The 19,764-nt window shown below is 40.6% G+C and overlaps 1 protein-coding gene across 1 annotated transcript; it reads right to left on the bottom strand.

Annotated features, from left to right (window-relative positions):
- Positions 1–91: 91 nt before the first annotated feature.
- LOC138978289 (uncharacterized) lies at positions 92–17,766 on the bottom strand. Its single transcript, XM_070350967.1, has 6 exons — positions 17,644–17,766; positions 13,477–14,262; positions 12,761–12,957; positions 11,471–11,520; positions 9,755–9,964; positions 92–7,863 (listed from the first exon to the last, which is right to left on the bottom strand). Exons 2-6 carry the CDS (start codon positions 14,239–14,241, stop codon positions 7,160–7,162), a joined length of 1,926 nt encoding a protein of 641 aa, XP_070207068.1. The 5' UTR covers positions 14,242–14,262; positions 17,644–17,766; the 3' UTR covers positions 92–7,159.
- Positions 17,767–19,764: the final 1,998 nt, after the last annotated feature.

The following is a 19,764-nucleotide window of genomic DNA, read 5'->3' as shown; positions in this document are numbered from 1 at the left end:
ATTTACTGAGTTTGACACCCAGGAAATTTACAAATTTACTGAAAATTTCAGTAAATTTACAAATTTACTGGTTTGATGAATTTACTGTAACATATATAGCTTAACAATAAAGATTAAAATGCCACATGAAGTACAAACCAATTACAGGGAAACTCTTCTATGTAAGCCACGGCCCCTATACACATTCACTGATTTAGACTGTACTACCCCCAAACGATTGCTGACCAAAAGTTTTTCTACAATGTTTAATAGTATAACAATATTTATCACCATGGAGTCTGCTAATTAATGTATCTTCAATTTAGTGTGAGAGAGAGAGTGTGTGTGTGTGTGTGTGTGTGTGTGTGTGTGTGTGTGTGTGTTTCTCAGTAAAATCACTCAAAATGTGATGAATCAAAAGGGATTATAGGCAAAGTATTAAGGGAGACTTACAAAAGTAATAAAACCTTATACATTCTGTTTAATGCATGTGTCGGACGGGATTCTGAAAATATAAACCCAATGAACCAGTAGAATCCAATGACAAAAGATAGTATATACATGTACCTGAGTAAAAGATGAACATGCAGTTAACATTTCAAAGCACAACAGTTTGTTTGAAAGATTCAGCTTTGAAGAAAAACAAAGAAAATTTCAAATCAAGAGAATCAATCTGTTACTCAACTTACTGTACAAGATGCTGGATTAAAAAAGAAACAATTTACACACTTTACAATCCTGGATCTAAGGTTAAAAGATCACTTGCAATTTCAAAATGTCTAAGTGTTAAAAAATTGACAGTATTACTCTACATGGGAAAGCTTACATAAAGACATGTTCACGCATTTAAAAAATAATTATGTTCACATTTTTTAAGTTGCATTAGCTATTACATAACACACACAAGAAGATACACATTTATACACAACGGGCTAAAAACAAATGCCAATGGACATATTAGCTATTTTACAAAATACGGCAAATATGGATTTTAATGTTAAATTGAGGTCAACAGAGTTATGCTGAAAATGACATTCTAATTATATGGCACCATGCTGCGGACACTTTCATTTAAATTGACACTTTATGTTGACTGGCACAAGGATTAGGCCCCCCCCCCCAAAAAAGGTCTGTTTACTGTAACATAGGCCAAAAAAATAGGGTCGGTAAGTCGGGATTTTTTTTTTCTCTCCAAAAAACCATATTTTTACGTTATTTTGCCAAAATTTTTTTTATTTTTTTTCCCCCCAAATGGCAAAAAAAATTCTAGGGTCGCGCGAAAAAAATAGGGTCGGTCGGGTTACCGTAAACAGACTATTTTTTTTTTTTGGCCTTAGAAATGATCAGACAATGTTAATTTATGGTAAAACACAAGTACAGATGCAGTATTGAAATGATGCTGCCAGATTGTCTGCATGCATGTCCACACACATTTTAAGCTGGTTAAGTGGTTTACACAAAAGTGAAATGACACCAATGAAAATGCAACTGAAGCTTATGATGATGAGGGGTGGAAGGGGAGGAGAGGGTTAAGGAGAGAAGGGTGGCGAGGTTACCTTCAACTGCATGCATTATAACTGTAGGAATGTCCCCATTGGTACCCCACTCGCCACCCTTCTCTCCTAAACCCTCTCCTCCCTTAGGTAGATCAATTTGGCCTGAGTCTTTTTATGCAATGAAAATAAAATTAACATTCAACACTTTTACGTATAATTACAACAAATCTGCACATTTTCTTCAAATCTGCTTTTATCACACAAAGATGGGTTTCACAACAACTATACATTTCACTTATCTAAAGGAAAACTGACCTTGTATTTGTAAAGTTTACAATGAAACATCAACAAGCAACAAAAAGGTAACAATTCTTCAAAAATACTGTCTCTTTAGAAATATTACTTTTTCTTATTACTATTTCTTATCTGGGGGTTATAGACTTATATCCAGCTTGAATCTGAGGCAAATCAACACATTGATCTCTAAAATGTCTAAAGAAATCAGTAGGCCAAAGTTGACCGAGATCCAACTTGTTTAGGATATTTTGTAAATGCAAATGAGAGTTAATTGAAATGTCTGACCGATGTGTAATTGTTTTGTTTAAAAACTTACACATTGGAGCTTAGTAATTCACTGTGCTGCTATCTGTGTGTTTGCCTCTGATTCAAGGGGCAATGACTCTTTTTTTCCACGACCAATAACATAACCTGACACAGTTATTTCCACAAATGTTCTATTCTCTAGCTGCATGGATTGCACTTACATGTTTTCTAATCCACACCAGGTTTGTACAGAAACAGACAGCAGTCGAAAATTGGGCAGCATCACGTATAGAATCAAAATTATTGCTTCAAAAAGGTCTCTTGCAAGAAAACAGAGTTTTGGGAGGACGAGGAAGAGCAGGGCGTGGAGGGAGGGGGTTAGTGACAGTTTCATCCAGCGCTCAACTTTACCCACATTTTCCTGCTTAAATTTGACTGCACCCATTTAAATACACCGTCCCTTGTTTAAGTCTTACAAATATTACTGCAGTATTTAGCATTATGATACAAGAGTATGATCATTAGACAGACGAGTTGGAACAACAACCTGGATTTAGCAGAAACAATTATGCAAAGTCATACAAAGGTATGTCACAATATCATTGAGAGTAAGGTGTCTATGCATGGGCACCTTCACATAAATATATCTGAACGTTCCTGCAGAACAGAAACAAAGTACATCTTCAGAATCTCATGCTGACTGCACTAGCTATTTATTATGCATGTACACATAAAATTCCCCAATAACAAGTTAATTGCTTTTTTTTTTTTTTACTAAACATCACTCTGCTTTTACTCTGAATAAACAAGAGAAACTCGACAGCTTGATCACAATGTATCATGCTTGTTTCAAACCAGCAGAAACTGGTCAATCCAACCAACCGTCACCAAGTGGGATCATCCCTTATCATAAACAACTCATCCCATCGAGTAACAACAAAATATGAACTTTGAAACAACGATTATTAACGATGATCAACACTTCTAAAGTTCTATGCACGTCCACACAAACATACACATGATAATATTATAACAGTTACGCAGGGCGCACACAGAGAAATAATTAAGCATGCTGATCAACATTATTAGATCAAAACTGACTGTGACACAAACCTGATTCAATTTCCCTGCATATCTTTTTTCAAGCCAACATTTAATGAGAGACAACTAGCCTTGAATCCTTAATAACTCATAGTTACAACATTCATAATATATATATATATATCAAACATCATGATTAGCGTACCATCAGCAAAATTAAGATTTTACTCCAACTCTAGTTGTCCTGAGGATTAAAGGTTCACACTCTGTTTATGCCCTGACATCACATGAAACAGTGACAACAATGTAATATATATATCAATGTAACCAAGTCCACAAAACAATCGAAACCTTTGGTGGCAAAGCCAGTTCCGGCTAAAGTAACAGCTCTATAAAACTTTGCATTTGCCGATCTCAAATGTTTGTAAGAGCATATATATCAGCTTGGAGACAATAGCAGTCAGACCCTCTCACAAACAGCTCTCTACAATCCAAAGGTGTCCTGTCTAACTGACCCACATAAAACTTTGAGTTATAAATAGCTCACGCTCAAAGCTGGCATACAACTCTGCAGAAAAGCACCTGTTGGGAAAGGGGGACTACTGCATCACCCTGTCACACCAACATCAGAGTTATGAGCGCTGTTCACATGGCAGACTTTCTACCAACTTTCCCCCAACTTTCAAGAGCCAAGTCAAATTAAAATTGCTGCCCATGTGAGTAAAGGTATGTGGGTATTAAGCTGTGATTTTTATGCAATGTAATCATTATGACATTTATGTACCAGACAAAAGACACATTCCTGAAGATACCACATCCAGACACATGTAATACAGTTGAATTGAATTGGTTAATATCTTCACAACACTGACCAGGGAAATGTCTACGACAATGGAAAATTCCACTCACAGATCATGATTCAAATACAAGACAAAAAAATCTCTATCACAACAGAGACCGAAATTGCAAAGCTTTTAACGTCGTTTTCAACCGTTCAAGGTTATATCGCGACGGGGAAAGGGGGGAGATGGGATAGAGCCACTTGTTAATTGTTTCTTGTTCACAAAAGCACTAATCAAAAAATTGCTCCAGGGGCTAGCAACGTAGTACAATATATGACCTTACTGGGAGAATGCAAGTTTCCAGTACAAAGGACTTAACATTTCTTACATACTGCTTGACTAAAATATTTACAAACATTGACTATATTCTATACAAGAAACACTTAACAAATGTAAAAGGAGAAACAGAATCCGTTAGTCGCCTCTTACGACATGCTGGGGAGCATCCGGTAAATTCTTCCCCCTAACTCGCGGGGGGAAGCTATTATACATGTACACTTGAACCTGCTCTGGTGCCCACCCCTCAAGAACACCTGACCATCAACAGCCATCCCAAAGTGTCCCCAACAAGGTTTTTTCCTATAAAATTTCCATTTCCATGGCGACCACCTGTCTATCACGACCACTGTTGGTCAGTCCCTTGGGTGGTCATCACAGACATGTTCGACTGTACTATCTTTGCCGCACTGTATACAAAGTTTGTGTCAAGAGAACAAACAAGTCGCGTAAGGCGAAAATACAACATTTAGTCAAGCTGTCGAACTCACAGAATGAAACTGAACGCAATGCAATTTTTCAGCAAGACCGTATACTCGTAGCATCGTCAGTCCACCGCTCGTGCCAAAGGCAGTGAAATTGACAAGAAGAGCGGGGTAGTAGTTGCGCTGAGAAGGATAGCACGCTTTTCTGTACCTCTCTTCGTTTTAACTTTCTGAGCGTGTTTTTAATCCAAACATATCATATCTATATGTTTTTGGAATCAGGAACCGACAAGGAATAAGATGAAAGTGTTTGTAAATTGATTTCGAAAATTTAATTTTGATCATAATTTTTATATTTTTAATTTTCAGAGCTTGTTTTTAATCCATATATAACATATCTATACGTTTTTGGAATTAGAAAATGATGAAGAAAAAGATGAACGTAAATTTGGATCGTTTTATAAAAAACATATTTTTTTTACAATTTTCAGATTTTTAATGACCAAAGTCATTAATTAATTTTTAAGCCACCAAGCTGAAATGCAATACCGAAGTCCGGCCTTCATCGAAGATTGCTTGGCCAAAATTTCAATCAATTTGATTGAAAAATGAGGGTGTGACAGTGCCGCCTCAACTTTTACAAAAAGTCGGATATGACGTCATCAAAGGTATTTATCGAAAAAAAGGTCCGGGGATATCATTCCCAGGAACACTCATGTAAAATTTCATAAAGATCGGTCCAGTAGTTTGGTCTGAATCGCTCTACACACACACACGCACAGACACACACACACACACCACAACCCTCGTCTCGATTCCCCCTCTATGTTAAAACATTTAGTCAAAACTTAACTAAATGTAAAAAATGGAGCTGAGCGCATCCACTCCATTTCATATGTAAGTTTGATACAAACTGTGCTCCTCTTAAGCACAAAATTATGTAAACATGTAAGTTTGATACAAACTGCGCTATATCTGGCGAAGACAACGTGCCTGAGATTTCTCACATGTGGAAAGGATACCCGTTCTGAACGCACAAAGCACGATTCTATGATAATGAAAGTTTGTGCTGCTCAGGTCAGGATGACCATAAAAAGTTGATCCAGTTGCAGAATATGCTAATTAAAGCTTGTTGCTGCTCGTTGACTGTTTGTCAATATTGAAGGTCAGTGTCATTTCATTAGAGGCCGGCACACGCAAAAACGTTGATGCTGCTCTCATACATCAATGGCCTTGAAGAAAACGCTGCTTGGAGAGGATAAGGTGAAATCTTATAATAACTAACATGTGGGATTTACATGACTTGATAAGCACACTACATTTGAATTACTCTTTGAGGATATTGTTTCTGGCCGAACAAAGTCTTAATAATCTTCACATTTCACAACTGCATAATGAATGACAGAAACTTAAAACCGCAGTTTACACCTCTCACAAAATGCACATGCTTACTGTTGGAACTCATGTTCAAATGTGTCTCATATGACCAACAGGTGTTGATCTCTCACAGCACGCAGGAACCTTTGTCTTTGAAGAGCTTTTCACTTGATCCAATTGCCGATCATACACCTGACTAAACAGACGTTAGCTGTCTAGCTGCCCACTCTTGAAGAAAGTTAATAATTATTGCTGCTGTTTACACATCTTACAGCGATGTCCCTTACTAGATGAGGAACGAAAAGAAGTGTGGCCGTCACCAACTCCCTTGCAGACCAAACTATACGGCAGTCGACAGGAGTTGGAGAAAACGACAACATTTATCACCAGTGCTGGACTGATTGTGTAACCTCTGCGAACGCCAAGAAGAAGAAGATCGCTGCTGCTTTGGGTTTGAAAAAATGACACTGCATAACAAAATGGAAACACAGTATGCACATGCTCAACAGTATTTAAGGGGCGATCTGCACGCATACATGACCTAAATTATCTTGCTGTAGTCATAAATGTTGCAGTGCTGGTACAGACTGCATAAACCAAACAGTGAACGCTGACATTTTGGGTTTGCGTCCAAACTACTGAATTTCTTTTAATATGTGACAGGAAAAGGTCCATAGTTTATCTAATGCAGTGGCAACATCGCCCTTTTTTGATGCAAAAGAAGTGTTTCCCCTTAACTTTCAGAGCTTCAGTGACATCATTAGTGTCGTTTAAATAGAAATCTACATGAAGGTTTAAAAAAAAAAGCATCAATGGCAATGCATTCTGGGTTGAGAAGAGTTTTTTGGGGTAGGAAAATGTGATTTGTTTTTTAGCATGTCCTGAACTAAAACTAAGAGTGCAGATTTAAGTTATATAATACAAGTTTAGTACCAGACATCTTAAACACAAAATTCTCTTACGGCGGTGTTGAAATATCTTTTGATTCCATGTAAATCTAAAACTTCACTGAAACTCACAATTCCAATCGTACATCTTAAACTGTTTATTAGCAAAACCTAAGGCAAACCTTCCCTGCAAGCTTTGCTTGTTTTTGTGACTACAGGCATCATCATACCATCATCATGCACCAGAAGGTAATGCTGCTTGTTGCCAATTAGGTCAAGGGCCATACCCGGGATCAATGACCTAGACCCTGATGCTGCTCGTTGACAAAGTGAAGGTGAAAATCGTTTTTGTCGGCGCAGACCTTGTGACAAATGCTGCACTCCCACGGACTCTGTTCCCCGTGCAGCGACTTGTGCAAGAAGAACATCCCACGCTCCTCAAACAGAATCTTGCAGTGGTTGCAGCGATAGAGCTTTCCCTGAGACTCGTAGTACACCAGCACATCGTTCAAACTGGGAACGTCCCCCGAAAGACTGACAGCGTTGTGCTGGGTGCTGGCATCCTGGCGCGTCTTGGGACGCGAGATGGTCACGTTCAGCTCCGGGATGTCTTGTGAGCGCTGTATCATCCCCTGCAGGGTGGAAAAAAACTCAGACAAATTTGTCGTGGAGTCCGCAGACGATCTGACCGAGGCCGTGTTCTGCTGATAAGGGAGAGGTAGAGGTGAGGGCGGAGGTCCGTTGTTGTTATTGCGATTCTGTCGTGAGAAGGCCTGGATTCCGGGGATGCTGCCCACAGAAGCTGCTCTTCGACTGGGGGTGAGGAACTGCCCGGCCGCCTGGCGTGGAAATCCGGGAGCAGAAATGCTGGAGGTAGGAGAATCCCCGGTGTAGCCGGTTTGGTCGTGCTGCGGTGAGGTGAAGGGTCCTTCATCTCTTTGTCCTGAGGTGTGTGAAGATTGGAAGTTATTTCCCCCTGGGAGTGAGAACATGCCTCCTGTTGAGAAATGAAGGAAAACACTATCAGTATCAACAGTAACAGGGGTCGACACTAACTTATTTGGCCTGGGGCCACACTGGCCCCGGAGATGGAAATTGCTGGGGCGGAAAACAAAAATCTGGGGCCCACTCTTATTCATGCTAAGTATATATATACCTTCAGAATCCCCAACTTTTCCAAGTGGTTCTCCGCTATAAGATCTGCACGGGCGGCAATGCATTGTCTATTTTTCTTCATCGTACTGAAGCCAGGGAAATTCTTTCAACCATTTGACATTGAAATTACGACAGCGCTTCGCGCTTTTGGCTGCATCGGTCTCCTTTTTTCGTTTCTCTCCTCCCTGTTCTTCATCTTCATTTCCATGTCTTTTTACACCAGGGATGTGTTGCCACATTTGGGTTGGGCATTGAAGGCGATACTTATCTCTCACGCTAAAGAGCGCAATCTGGGAGTTATTTCCCTTGCGGCATTGTCCTTCGACGATTTCAATGTTGGTTTTTTTCTTACTGCGGCATTGATCGTAACGCAAATTTCAGTGACGACTTTGACTGGCGATTTTTAGTGACTGGCTCTGGCATTAGAATTTTCGGTTTGTCATTGTTGGAATTTATCCTGGGGCGGAGTGGGCCCCAAGCTTCGGCAATGTTTGGGGCGGAACACAAAACTCTGGGGCGTTCCGCCCCCCGCCCCCGCTAGTGTCGAACCCTGAGTAATATACCGAGCAACAAAAGAAACGCGAAAAAATTCTGCATTGTTTGCTTGACAAAATCTCGAACATTTATAGAGTTAGAATTATCAAACTACAAACGTTTGATGAAGACATGTTTGACCTAGCGGTTGTGTGATTATTTTGATGCTGCGACTGTTTTAACACAAGGAACAAACAGGTTTAACGTTAAACACATAATGCGCGGTCACAGCATGTGCAAGTGGAGCAGGAGAAATCTGATGTGTGAGACGTGTTCACTAATGCATTAGCAACCAAAAGGGACCATGGCACACTTGCTGCCAGTCTCACTTTTGAAACAGCCAGGATGCCAAGATTGACACCACCAAAATGCCAGGTCGATTTAAAGCTGGGGTTGATCCAGAAGCGCTGGCATGTGCTTTAAACGTACACATGTCAACAGTCTATCACCTTCCGCAATGTTTTGTTGACATGGGAAGTGCTGCAGTTATGCAACGCAGTGGATTATACGCATTACCTCAATAAGACAAGATCGCAATTTCCTGCCACAACTTCTTCGAGATCGATTCAATACGGCCACTGACACCACCAGGAGCATCATTGGAAGCCAGCAGTGTCCGATCAGTGGCCATAGAATGCGATGAAGACTGACTGAGCGAGACCTCCAAAACTTCATTAACGTTAAACCTGCTTGTCCCGTATGTTGAAACAGTCGCAGCTTCAAAATAATCACACAACAGCTAGGTCAAACATGCCTTCATCAAACTTTTGTGGTTTGATCATTCTAACTCTAAAAGTGTTCGAGATTTTGTCAATCAAACAATGCCGATTTTTTTGGCGTTTCTTTTGTTGCTCGGTATATGTATGAAATAACAGCAAAAATGTACTGACCCATAGTGTGTAAACACATCAAGAGGAAGACATACTGTTGAAACCAATAAACATTCGCAGTTAACAAAATTCTTAAGTTCTAGTGGTGAATGTTGTAGTACAATGAAAATTGACCCCCCCCCCCCGGATTTGCTTTTAAGAACCTAGTTTTCCAAATGTTCGTTTCATATCGTCCGTATACCTGCATGTTTTAAGATTTGTATGGGTCTTGAAAGGGGTCTCCACTATAATACATGGTACTCTGAATCTGAATCTGAAGTGATACGTTGCTGCATCCAGATAACTGGCGTTGGTGCAACAGGTACTCACCAGGAGGAAAGTTGATCTCTGCCCCTGCAGAGAAGGGGGGTGAAGACAAGCTTGCAGATGGACTGACAGGAGGATAGCCACCATGCGAACTGGAGGAAAAGTTGGGCGACATAGGTTCCGTCTTGATGTGCACGTGGCCTTTGGATGCAAGCTGCGAGCATATGGTGTCAATTTTCCTCATGGCCTCTGTTTCCAGGTTCAAAGCTAATGCTGCAATGAAATTATAGAGTAATGTAAAAGTGCTCAAAATGAAGAAGCCTGGCGAAGCTTGATCATTTGAAGTATCGTCCCATAACTACAAAGTTATTGAATGCAAATTTCTCACATAGAAATCTTCACACAAAAAAACAAGCTCAAGCTGAAACGAAAACACAGAGGAATGTGACAGCGTTAAAAAAAAGGCAGCCGCTTTCATTCCACATCTGAAAAGACAGTGATTATGAATTAAGTTATCATAAACAAATCTACACACACAAAAACACAGCAGAAAATACTACTGCCCGCAAGCTAAAACCTTAACAGGAACATTTTTATGAAGGGTGAGATATAATTTTTGTTTTTGTTTTGTGGTCAGTGTCAAATGCGTTGTGGTGAGTGAATCATCAATCAAGTAGAATATATTATTCCCCCCTCTGCTTCTTTACCTCTGTAAACTTGTAGGGGTAGTTATTTTTCGATAATGACCCAGCAACCAAACAAATAACGACCCAGCAACAGCCTGAATCCTCGATAGTGCAATGGGTTGAGAGGTTGTTCTGTTTCGGTACTACTTTTTGCGACTGAAAAGTTCCGAACGCTCTAATGTACGAAGTATACATCTCTGGAGCAAACAATACAAACATACCGCATTTAAATTAACAACTACAGGCCTGAACACATGAATCTCCATATAAAATCCATGAGTTCGGTTGTTTTCTGAATCTCATCTGCCGTGCCGTCAAGCCGTTCATCACAAGCAATATCCCAAGGCAAGTAACTCATACTTTGTCTAGCGACAAGAGTAGTTCCCCTTCTTTTCACTCAGTTCCTTCAACAACAGACTGCAATCCGACGGTCAGTTTTCAACAATATTTCATTTAATAAACAGATCACACGCAACCAAATGCACACATCTCATCAATTTAAACAACATAAAGGGGTTTCATACACTATTTTCCCCAGAAAACTGAACTTCATACAGTTTTTAACGTTGGAACACGGGTGCAAAAGTTCGTCTGCTAGTCCCATTTGACGAAAAAACATTATTCTAAGCGATACCAAAACATATACAGAACACACAATATCTGCCTTTGCCGCCACAGCAGAATAACAGCATATCTGTGTACTTGATTTTAGCCCAAAATAGGAAAACTGACAAGAAGTGTTAACAGAATGGAATGATTTGCACGGAACTATACAACCGCGCATTAATCGATCGCCTGCGCAGGTTGACTGGTTGAGAGAATAGGATTCGATCAAACTTTCGCAAAAAAACTCCTGTTTTCTTTGAATAACTGAAGAAAGGAGGAATAAAGAGGTTACACACCTCGTCTCAGTGATTATAAAAAATAATGGTCTCAGTTCGCGGTCACAAAAAAGCTCGCTAAAGCTCGCATTTTTCATGATCCGCTAACTTCGACCATTATTTTTGATAATCACTGAGACTCGGCATGTAACCTTTACATACGTGTACTTCGCCAATCTAACTGCATACACTGTCATGCACATGTGCCCTACCAGCAGCTGCTCCTGGTCCCAAAGGTACTTGCGTAGGTAGTTCAAGGCCCCTGCACAATAGAAATCAGGTGAACATCACATGAAACTGTTTAAACAGCAGATTAGAAGTTACAGTACCTCCGTGCGTAAGACTTAGCGCTCTCTGCCACAATATGAATCTTTGATGGGAATGTCATAGACTATATGTATGCACTATCTAAATAGGACGATTAGAAGTTAGGTGCATTATGGAATGCCAAACATCTTGAAACCGTGAGCTGATTTAAAATCCTACCTGCTAAATTCCTTCTTCTGCTCAATGCAGACATTTTCCAACAAATTCATTTTCAAGCATTCTCAAACCAATAGTGAGCTGTCTGACAGAATAAAAAAAAACTAAACAGTAACAACCAGCCAAGTACAATATTTTTTTTCAAAACAGCAAATGCAGTCATGTACAGACTAATCTTGACTAAGTTCTTTGTACAGTGGAATAGACCCTATCGGTATTCCAAGCTCTCGTGATCTCTCGCAAACTTCAGAGCATAGCAAAGCATGCGGTACAGTGATCTCGTGCCAAGGTTCGAAGTTCTCGCGATGTTCAAAGCATAACAAAGAGCGTGTCTCGCGAGAGCTGCTCAGATACCGAAAAGGTCTATTGGAACCTCCATTTTAAGACACCCCCCCCCCCCCCCAATTTAAGACTCCCTCCCTTTTAAGACCCTGTTTTCTCCAATTTTCTGATCACAACCTCTGTAAATTTACCCCCATTTTAAGACTCCCTCCATTTTAAGACCTGATTTTCAGAGGTCTTAAAAGGGAGGTTCTACTGGGTGGCCGAGTGGTAATGTACTTGCGCTCGGAAGCGAGAGGTTGCAAGTTCCACCGTGAGTCAGGGCGTTAGCAATTTTCTCCCCCCTTTCCTAACCTAGGTGATGGGTTCAAGTGCTAATCTTTCGGATGAGACGAAAAACCGAGGTCCCTTCGTGTACACTACATTGGGGTGTGCACGTTAAAGATCCCACGATTGACAAAAGGGTCTTTTCTGGCAAAATTGTATAGGCATAGATAAAAAATGTCCACCAAAATACCCGTGTGACTTGGAATAATAGGCCGTGAAAAGTAGGATATGCGCCGAAATGGCTGCGATCTGCTGGTCGATGTGAATGCATGGTGTATTGTGTAAAAAATCTCACACAGCATAAATAGACCCCTGCGCCCGAGTCTGGAGATACGCGCGCTATAAAAGACTTCATATAATAATACTGCACTCCAATCTACCAAAAGAAGCAGAGCATTTTGCAGACATACCTGGGGTCTCCCTCTTGAGCAAAGCGACTGCGAGTATTATAAGTCTGCAAGGTGTGACTCTCCTTCAAGTGGTTGTTGAGCGCCTCCACGTTTGTGGCCTGGAAGTTGCACAGATTGCACGACAGCAGGTTGGAGGTAGGGTGTAGCTTGAGGTGCCGTTGCAGCTGATCTGCACGGTCAAAGCGTTTGTTGCAAACCTGGAGAAAACACATATCATGTCAAATATTTTGCCATTGATTAGATCCTTCTTCTGCGTTCGATGTTTTATATTATCGTGGGAGCGTAGACAGCCGATTTTCTCCCCACGCCAAGTTGGCTGCTGTCTTCCGTCTTCGGTGGTCCAAAAAAGAATAATAAGTGTAAGTCTGAACAAAGACTGGTACATGTACTATGAAAAGTCTCAGACCCTGTACACATCTGAATTTAAAGTTATAAATGGCCAAAAAAAACGAAAACAAACACTCATTAGAACGTTTCAAAACCTATGAGTATGATGAGTTGAAGTTGAACGTCTGTCTATTCATGGTGTAAAAAAAAAAAGGCATTTCTTGTTATCACACTTTCAGCTACAGTGGAACCCCCATTTTAGGACCCCCCCCCCCCCCCCCCACAATTTAATACTCCCTCCCTTTTAAGACCCTGTTTTCTCAGAATGTTGGTGGTCTTAGAGGGGGGGCTTCACTGTACGGACATCCCTGTGGTTTACTCTGTCCTACCTCACAGTGGAAAGGTTTCATGTGCAGCAGACGATGCTGGAACAGGTTGGACCTGGCGGCAAACCTCTTGTCGCACAAGTTACACGAGTACGGCTTGATGCCAAAGTGAATGTTCTGATGCTCCAGCAGAATGTTCTTGTAACCGAAGCGACGGTGGCAAATATTGCACTCAAACGGTTTCTTCTTCTCGTGCGTCAGCTGGATGTGTCTTGTGATGGCTGCTTTCGACGCCACAGTTTTTCCGCAGAGGGAACAGACGTAGTTGTCCCCTTGTCGCATGTAAGATATGGACAGAGGTGTACCCCCGCTACCCATGTCACTCGTTTCCAGGCCACCGTTCCCGCCGCCGCCACCACCACCACCACCACCACCACTGTTGCTGCTCGAACCCGGCGACAACTGAGGCGTGGATATGCTCTGACTACGGCCTGGAGATATCGACCCCATACCTTGCATGAGGTTAGGGTTCGATCCCGGACTCTGACCCCCTGAGGTGGCAAATCTGGCATGATGAGCGGCTGCCGCAGCAAGGCCGGTGAGCGCGGAATGAGACAGGAACCCCGCTTGTTGCTGCGACTGCCCAACGTAATCGTTAGCGCTACTGGTGCGACTCATGTAGCCAGGGGAGGTAAGGCCATCTGATGTTGGGGAGATCATGGGGCCAGCATCGCTGATGGAAGTATGGGGAAGCATCATGGCTGACATGTCTCTGTCCATGTGCCCTCCTCCTCCCCCAGTGTTGTGCGTTCCCATGAACTCCTCCATGACTGTTGGTTGTCAATTAGTCTGCAAGAGAAATTTGAACGACAATGGTTTCAATTTTTGACAAGCATGTGTTATTACTGCATACATGTACTTTCAAAGCAAGTCACTGCATTATTTTCAGCATGATGAATGTGCTTCATGAAAAAGAACAATGTATTGTATTATATGTATATTGTACTACAGTATGTATTATTTTCATTCTCAGACCCGCCAACCCTTGTGAATTAAAGTCTCAAGTGTACGTAGCAATTCAATTTTGGGGGGAATTTTTCAACGTAGCAAATGGTTTTAAAGTACTGTCTAAAATGTATTCGTACATCCGCATTTAAGCTATTTCGTGCAAATAGTTTATTTAGTAAGCAGTAACATTATTTCAAATCAAATGTACATCTGCATACAGTGCTATTTTTCAGAGTGGAAATTGATTTATGACCCATATTCTGACCGCGACACGGATTTAGAATCAGAACTTTAAGGCCAAAAAACAAAATAGGTCTGTTTACGGTAACATAGGCCCAAAAAATAGGGTCGGTAGGTCGGGATTTTTTTTCTCCCCCAAAAACCATATTTTTACGTTATTTTGCCAAAAAAACCAAGATTTTTTTTTTCTCCCCCAAATGCCAAAAAAAAGTCTAGGGTCGCGCGAAAAAACTAGGGTCGGTCGGGTTACCGTAAACAGACCTTTTTTTTTTTTGGCCTAAAGACTCACAACAAAAAAGCAACCTGTTTGTGCATGTCCAATTTTAAGCTTGGCGTAACAGCGTAGAAATTGGTTCTAAAGCGCAACATGTTAATACAACAAAAACGTAGCAGCTATACTTGCATGGCAGGGGTGTCGTTTGGGTCGGCCCTTCGGCCAATCGCCGATTTTTTTTTACTTTGGCCAAAACTTTCATGTCCCTATCGGCCAAATGTCTGAAGAGTATTCGCCTAAATCAGCCAAAGGCAAAGTTTGTCCAGTTTTTTGTATTGGTCAGGCTTTGATTGCTAAAATTGCTTCCGTCATGTACTTAATTAACTGACTGATGTTTATTTCCTTCGCGAATACCAAAAAGGAAACATCAATGTTTTGAACGGAAGCCATTGCCAAAAATTATAGTTGCCAGAGGGAAGCCACACTCTCAGCGTTTGCGTTCACCGGTTTGCGATAGTTTATCAGTCAGTCAGTGCTTTCGATTTGGATTTGAACATCATGTCGCAACCAAAAAAGAAAAAAACTAAATTGGCCAAGGTTTGCTACCCTTCGCCAAGGTAAGTGATTCCGGACAAAATGACAGGAACACCGCGAATGTGGACAGTGTCAGTGTGAGTGGTAGTACTAGTAGTGTTCGAGTCGATCGAAGCAGACGACATAGCAGACGATAGTCACCGCGAATCAAAATCTGCTGAGCCAGAGAATGAAAAGCGTCCTCCAAATCGTGGTTTCCAAGCAAATAGCTCACCATACACGGTCTTTTATTGGTGTTTTGCCAGTCATGTTTCCCAAGGCTTGTCAAGATTTGCACAAGATAATGAAGATTGGAAGAGTTCTACTTTCAAGAAATTTAAGTTAAAGGTTTGAAAAAGTTTCAGAGAACTGGTGTCTGTTGTTTCAGTTGGAGTATGCAACGTATAATCCAGGGGCAGATTAGGGGGGTTGTTACAAGGGTTCCGGACCCCCCCCCCCTCCCCCCCAAAAAAAAAAGATCCTGTCTGTGAATTATTTTTTTTTCTGTCTGTAAAGCCGGGGGAAGAGTTAATTGTTTAATTGTCACAGTATGCGACATGTCTTCCTTCTAACCATACTATATGATGTCGGGAGCAGATATCAGTGAAGATAAATTGCCATTATTTAATACTAACGTTAAAAGAAATAATGAGTGGCTGCTGACACCAGTTGATCATGTTTAAAATCGAGGATAAGCCACAAATTGTTTATAAAATAGCTAAAATTCTTCTGCTTCAGGGGGGCTTAGCCCTCCAGACCCCCCAACGGGACCCTGGACCCCAGGTTGTAACACCCCCCCCCCCCCCCTCTGGCTTAACTGCTCCGCCCCTGTAATCTGTGTTCCTAAGACAATTATTGTATGTATTGGTGTTCCCCTCTTGAGTCTTGTGCTTCAATGTTGCGGTGACTTTGTATGAGCCAAAATAATAGCCGAAAATTTTCCAAGATGTCCTAAAGCGCTTTCTGACAGTTTCGGCCAAATGTCCCAACATGAAAATGTCTAGCAACACCCCTGCATAGGAGCTCTTCGATCATTCGATCTTGTGCGTTTTTTGTTTGCTGTTCACAGGAGTTGTCAACATCATATGCATGCAGCTATGTCAATGAATCATTAAAAATCACTTTGTGAAATCATTCAATTCTAGCTCTGCTGAAAGCTGCCTCTATATAATTTACTAATTCAAATTGAGAGATAATCTAAGAGCAGAAAAACATTCTTATCAAAACCTAGTGCTTTGTACATTGTCAACCATTAATACCATTATGTTTAAATGCATCAGTTCATGACTGGATCATCAAACATTTGGTAATGTTGAACTTAAGCATGTTAATTAACTTCATAGGCTCATAGCTCAGAATCCAGTGGCATTCTTTACTTATTTTTGATACAACAATTAAGCCGATCACTGTAATCAAGCCAAAAAACATTTGTCGTGAAATTAATTGATGGATTGAGCTCCAAACTTAAGCATAATTAATTACTTTGGTTGTTTGATCAACAAAAATGACGCGAAAATGCGTACGTTGTCAACCAATGGATATCAATTAAACGACAGTTACCTCCCCGTGGGCTTACACGGATAATTCCTTCTTTGACGCATGTAAACAAAATGCATTCTTACAGTTTATTCCTACAGTTCATTCCGTGACTTCAAAATGATTTAATCAAATTAATGCCTCTGCATTATGAGCCAATATAGCCTATGTATGAATTAAACACGCTAAAGTTCAACATTACCAAAAATTTGCTGAACATTAAGACATCACATCGACTCTTTCCCAATTAAACATTTTCACAACCATTATTATGCATATATATATAAAGCTACAGGTGAGCAGATCATCCCCCCCGCCCCCCCCCCCCCCCCCCCCCCCATTAAAACTAAGATTGAAAGACTTCTTCATCAGAGACTGTTCTTTTAACACTGCATGCGCAATCATCGTTTCTATTCTAATGACCCAGACTCTTAAAGCCGTTCAAACCTGAAGCAATCCAAGTATTACAATTAGACTACCTGAAAAGAAGACAAGGGTCGTTCTCATACAGTTCCAAAATGGAAAGAAAACAGATTCTGTGACAGGCCAAAATTGAAAATAATAATAATGAAAAAATTCAGAGAACTACACACAAAAAGCCGAACAGTTCGCACGCATACGCTCTACGAAACATACTGCCTGCACACCGTTTAACCTACCTTATTCGATTCAAGTGCAAGCAGCTAATTTAACTACGAGAAGGACCCAGTTTTTAACACTAAAATCCGGTGATTTTGAGATTCTGCTTCGATGTTTACTGCAGACATCTGCTTCAGAAGGGGAGCGCACCCTAATTATCCCTAAACGCCCTCTGGCAATAAAAACAAGCAAGGAGAGATAACCACAAAAACGGGAATTACCGTGGTTGCCTCCCTTCGTCCACCCCGCCGCTAGAAGCTCAGTGCTGCCGCGTACGCACGGTTTCTTTTGTTCTACCTGCTAAAGTGACTCAGTATGCTTGCAGCAGCAGCAGCAGCAACAACAACAACAACAACAACAACAACAACAACAACAACAACAACATCATCATCAACAACAACAACAAGACACACTGACGCAAATGATTTATTTCATTACGCTATTACCCCTTATGAAAGGCTGTGAACACTGAAAAGAGTTGCATAAAATATCATTGCATCCTGTCTTTTATATCCAGCAGGCGTGCACAGCTAATTAGGTTCTCAAATACCGAAGCAAAACTTATTCATAATACATTTTAAATGGCTATCCATATTTGACAAAAGATAAGGTTAAATGTCAAGCACAGTACAAACTGTTCGATAAGCAGCAAATCGATCTCTGTTTTGCACATGATAATCCCATTCAAGTCTTGCCATCTGCAATCAATTAGCCTTTCCCGAAAACACGCAACACATCTTTTTCATGGACACCGCACCGATTCAACCACACACACAAAAGCAACCGTACTGGACATTGGACAATGGTTCTTTTTATATTTAGTCAAGTTTTGACTAAATATTTTAACATCGAGGGGGAATCGAAACGAGGGTCGTGGTGTATGTGCGTCTGTCTGTGTGTGTGTGTGTGTGTGTAGAGCGATTCAGACTAAACTACTGGACCGATCTTTATGAAATTTGACATGAGAGTTCCTGGGTATGAAATCCCCGAACGTTTTTTTCATTTTTTTGATAAATGTCTTTGATGACGTCATATCCGGCTTTTCGTGAAAGTTGAGGCGGCACTGTCACGCCCTCATTTTTCAACCAAATTGGTTGAAATTTTGGTCAAGTAATCTTCGACGAAGCCCGGGGTTCGGTATTGCATTTCAGCTTGGTGGCTTAAAAATTAATTAATGACTTTGGTCATTAAAAATCGGAAAATTGTAAAAAAAAATAAAAATTTATAAAACGATCCAAATTTACGTTTATCTTATTCTCCATCATTTGCTGATTCCAAAAACATATAAATATGTTATATTCGGATTAAAAACAAGCTCTGAAAATTAAATATATAAAAATTATTATCAAAATTAAATTGTCCAAATCAATTTAAAAACACTTTCATCTCATTCCTTGTCGGTTCCTGATTCCAAAAACATATAGATATGATATGTTTGGATTAAAAACACGCTCAGAAAGTTAAAACAAAGAGAGCTACAGAAAAGCGTGCTATCCTTCTTAGCGCAACTACTACCCCGCTCTTCTTGTCAATTTCACTGCCTTTGCCATGAGCGGTGGACTGACGATGCTACGAGTATACGGTCTTGCTGAAAAATGGCATTGCGTTCAGTTTCATTCTGTGAGTTCGACAGCTACTTGACTAAATATTGTATTTTCGCCTTACGCGACTTGTTACATTTAGTCAAGTTTTGACTAAATGTTTTAACATAGAGGGGGGAATCGAGACGAGGGTCGTGGTGTATGAGTGTGTCACAGTGTGTGTGTGTGTGTGTGTGTGAGTGTGTGTGTGTGTGTGTGTGTGTGTGTGTGTGTGTGTGTGTGTAGAGCGATTCAGACTAAACTACTGGGCCGATCTTTATGAAATTTGACATGAGAGTTCCTGGGTATGATATCCCCGGAATTTTTTTTTCTTTTTTTCGATAAATACCTTTGATGACGTCATATCCGGCTTTTTGTAAAAGTTGAGGCGGCACTGTCACACCCTCATTTTTCAATTAAATTGATTGAAATTTTGGCAAAGCAATCTTCGACGAAGGCCGGACTTCGGTATTGCATTTCAGCTTGGTGGCTTAAAAACTAATGAGTGAGTTTGGTCATTAAAAATCGGAAACTTGTAATTAAAATTGTTTTTTTATTAAA

The sequence above is a fragment of the Littorina saxatilis genome, linkage group LG10, assembly GCF_037325665.1.
Source record: "Littorina saxatilis isolate snail1 linkage group LG10, US_GU_Lsax_2.0, whole genome shotgun sequence".
Lineage (NCBI taxonomy): Eukaryota > Metazoa > Mollusca > Gastropoda > Littorinimorpha > Littorinidae > Littorina > Littorina saxatilis.
This window is presented reverse-complemented; position numbering and strand designations above follow the sequence as displayed.

Coding starts and splice junctions, on each gene's coding strand:
- LOC138978289 (XM_070350967.1), bottom strand. CDS start 14,241: ATGGAGGAGTTCATGGGAACGCACAACACTGGGGGAGGAGGAGGGCAC. Junction 12,958..13,476: donor TGAAACCTTTCCACTGTGAG/GTAGGACAGAGT, acceptor TGTTTTCTCCAG/GTTTGCAACAAACGCTTTGA. Junction 7,864..9,754: donor AGAGATCAACTTTCCTCCTG/GTGAGTACCTGT, acceptor ATTTCTCAACAG/GAGGCATGTTCTCACTCCCA.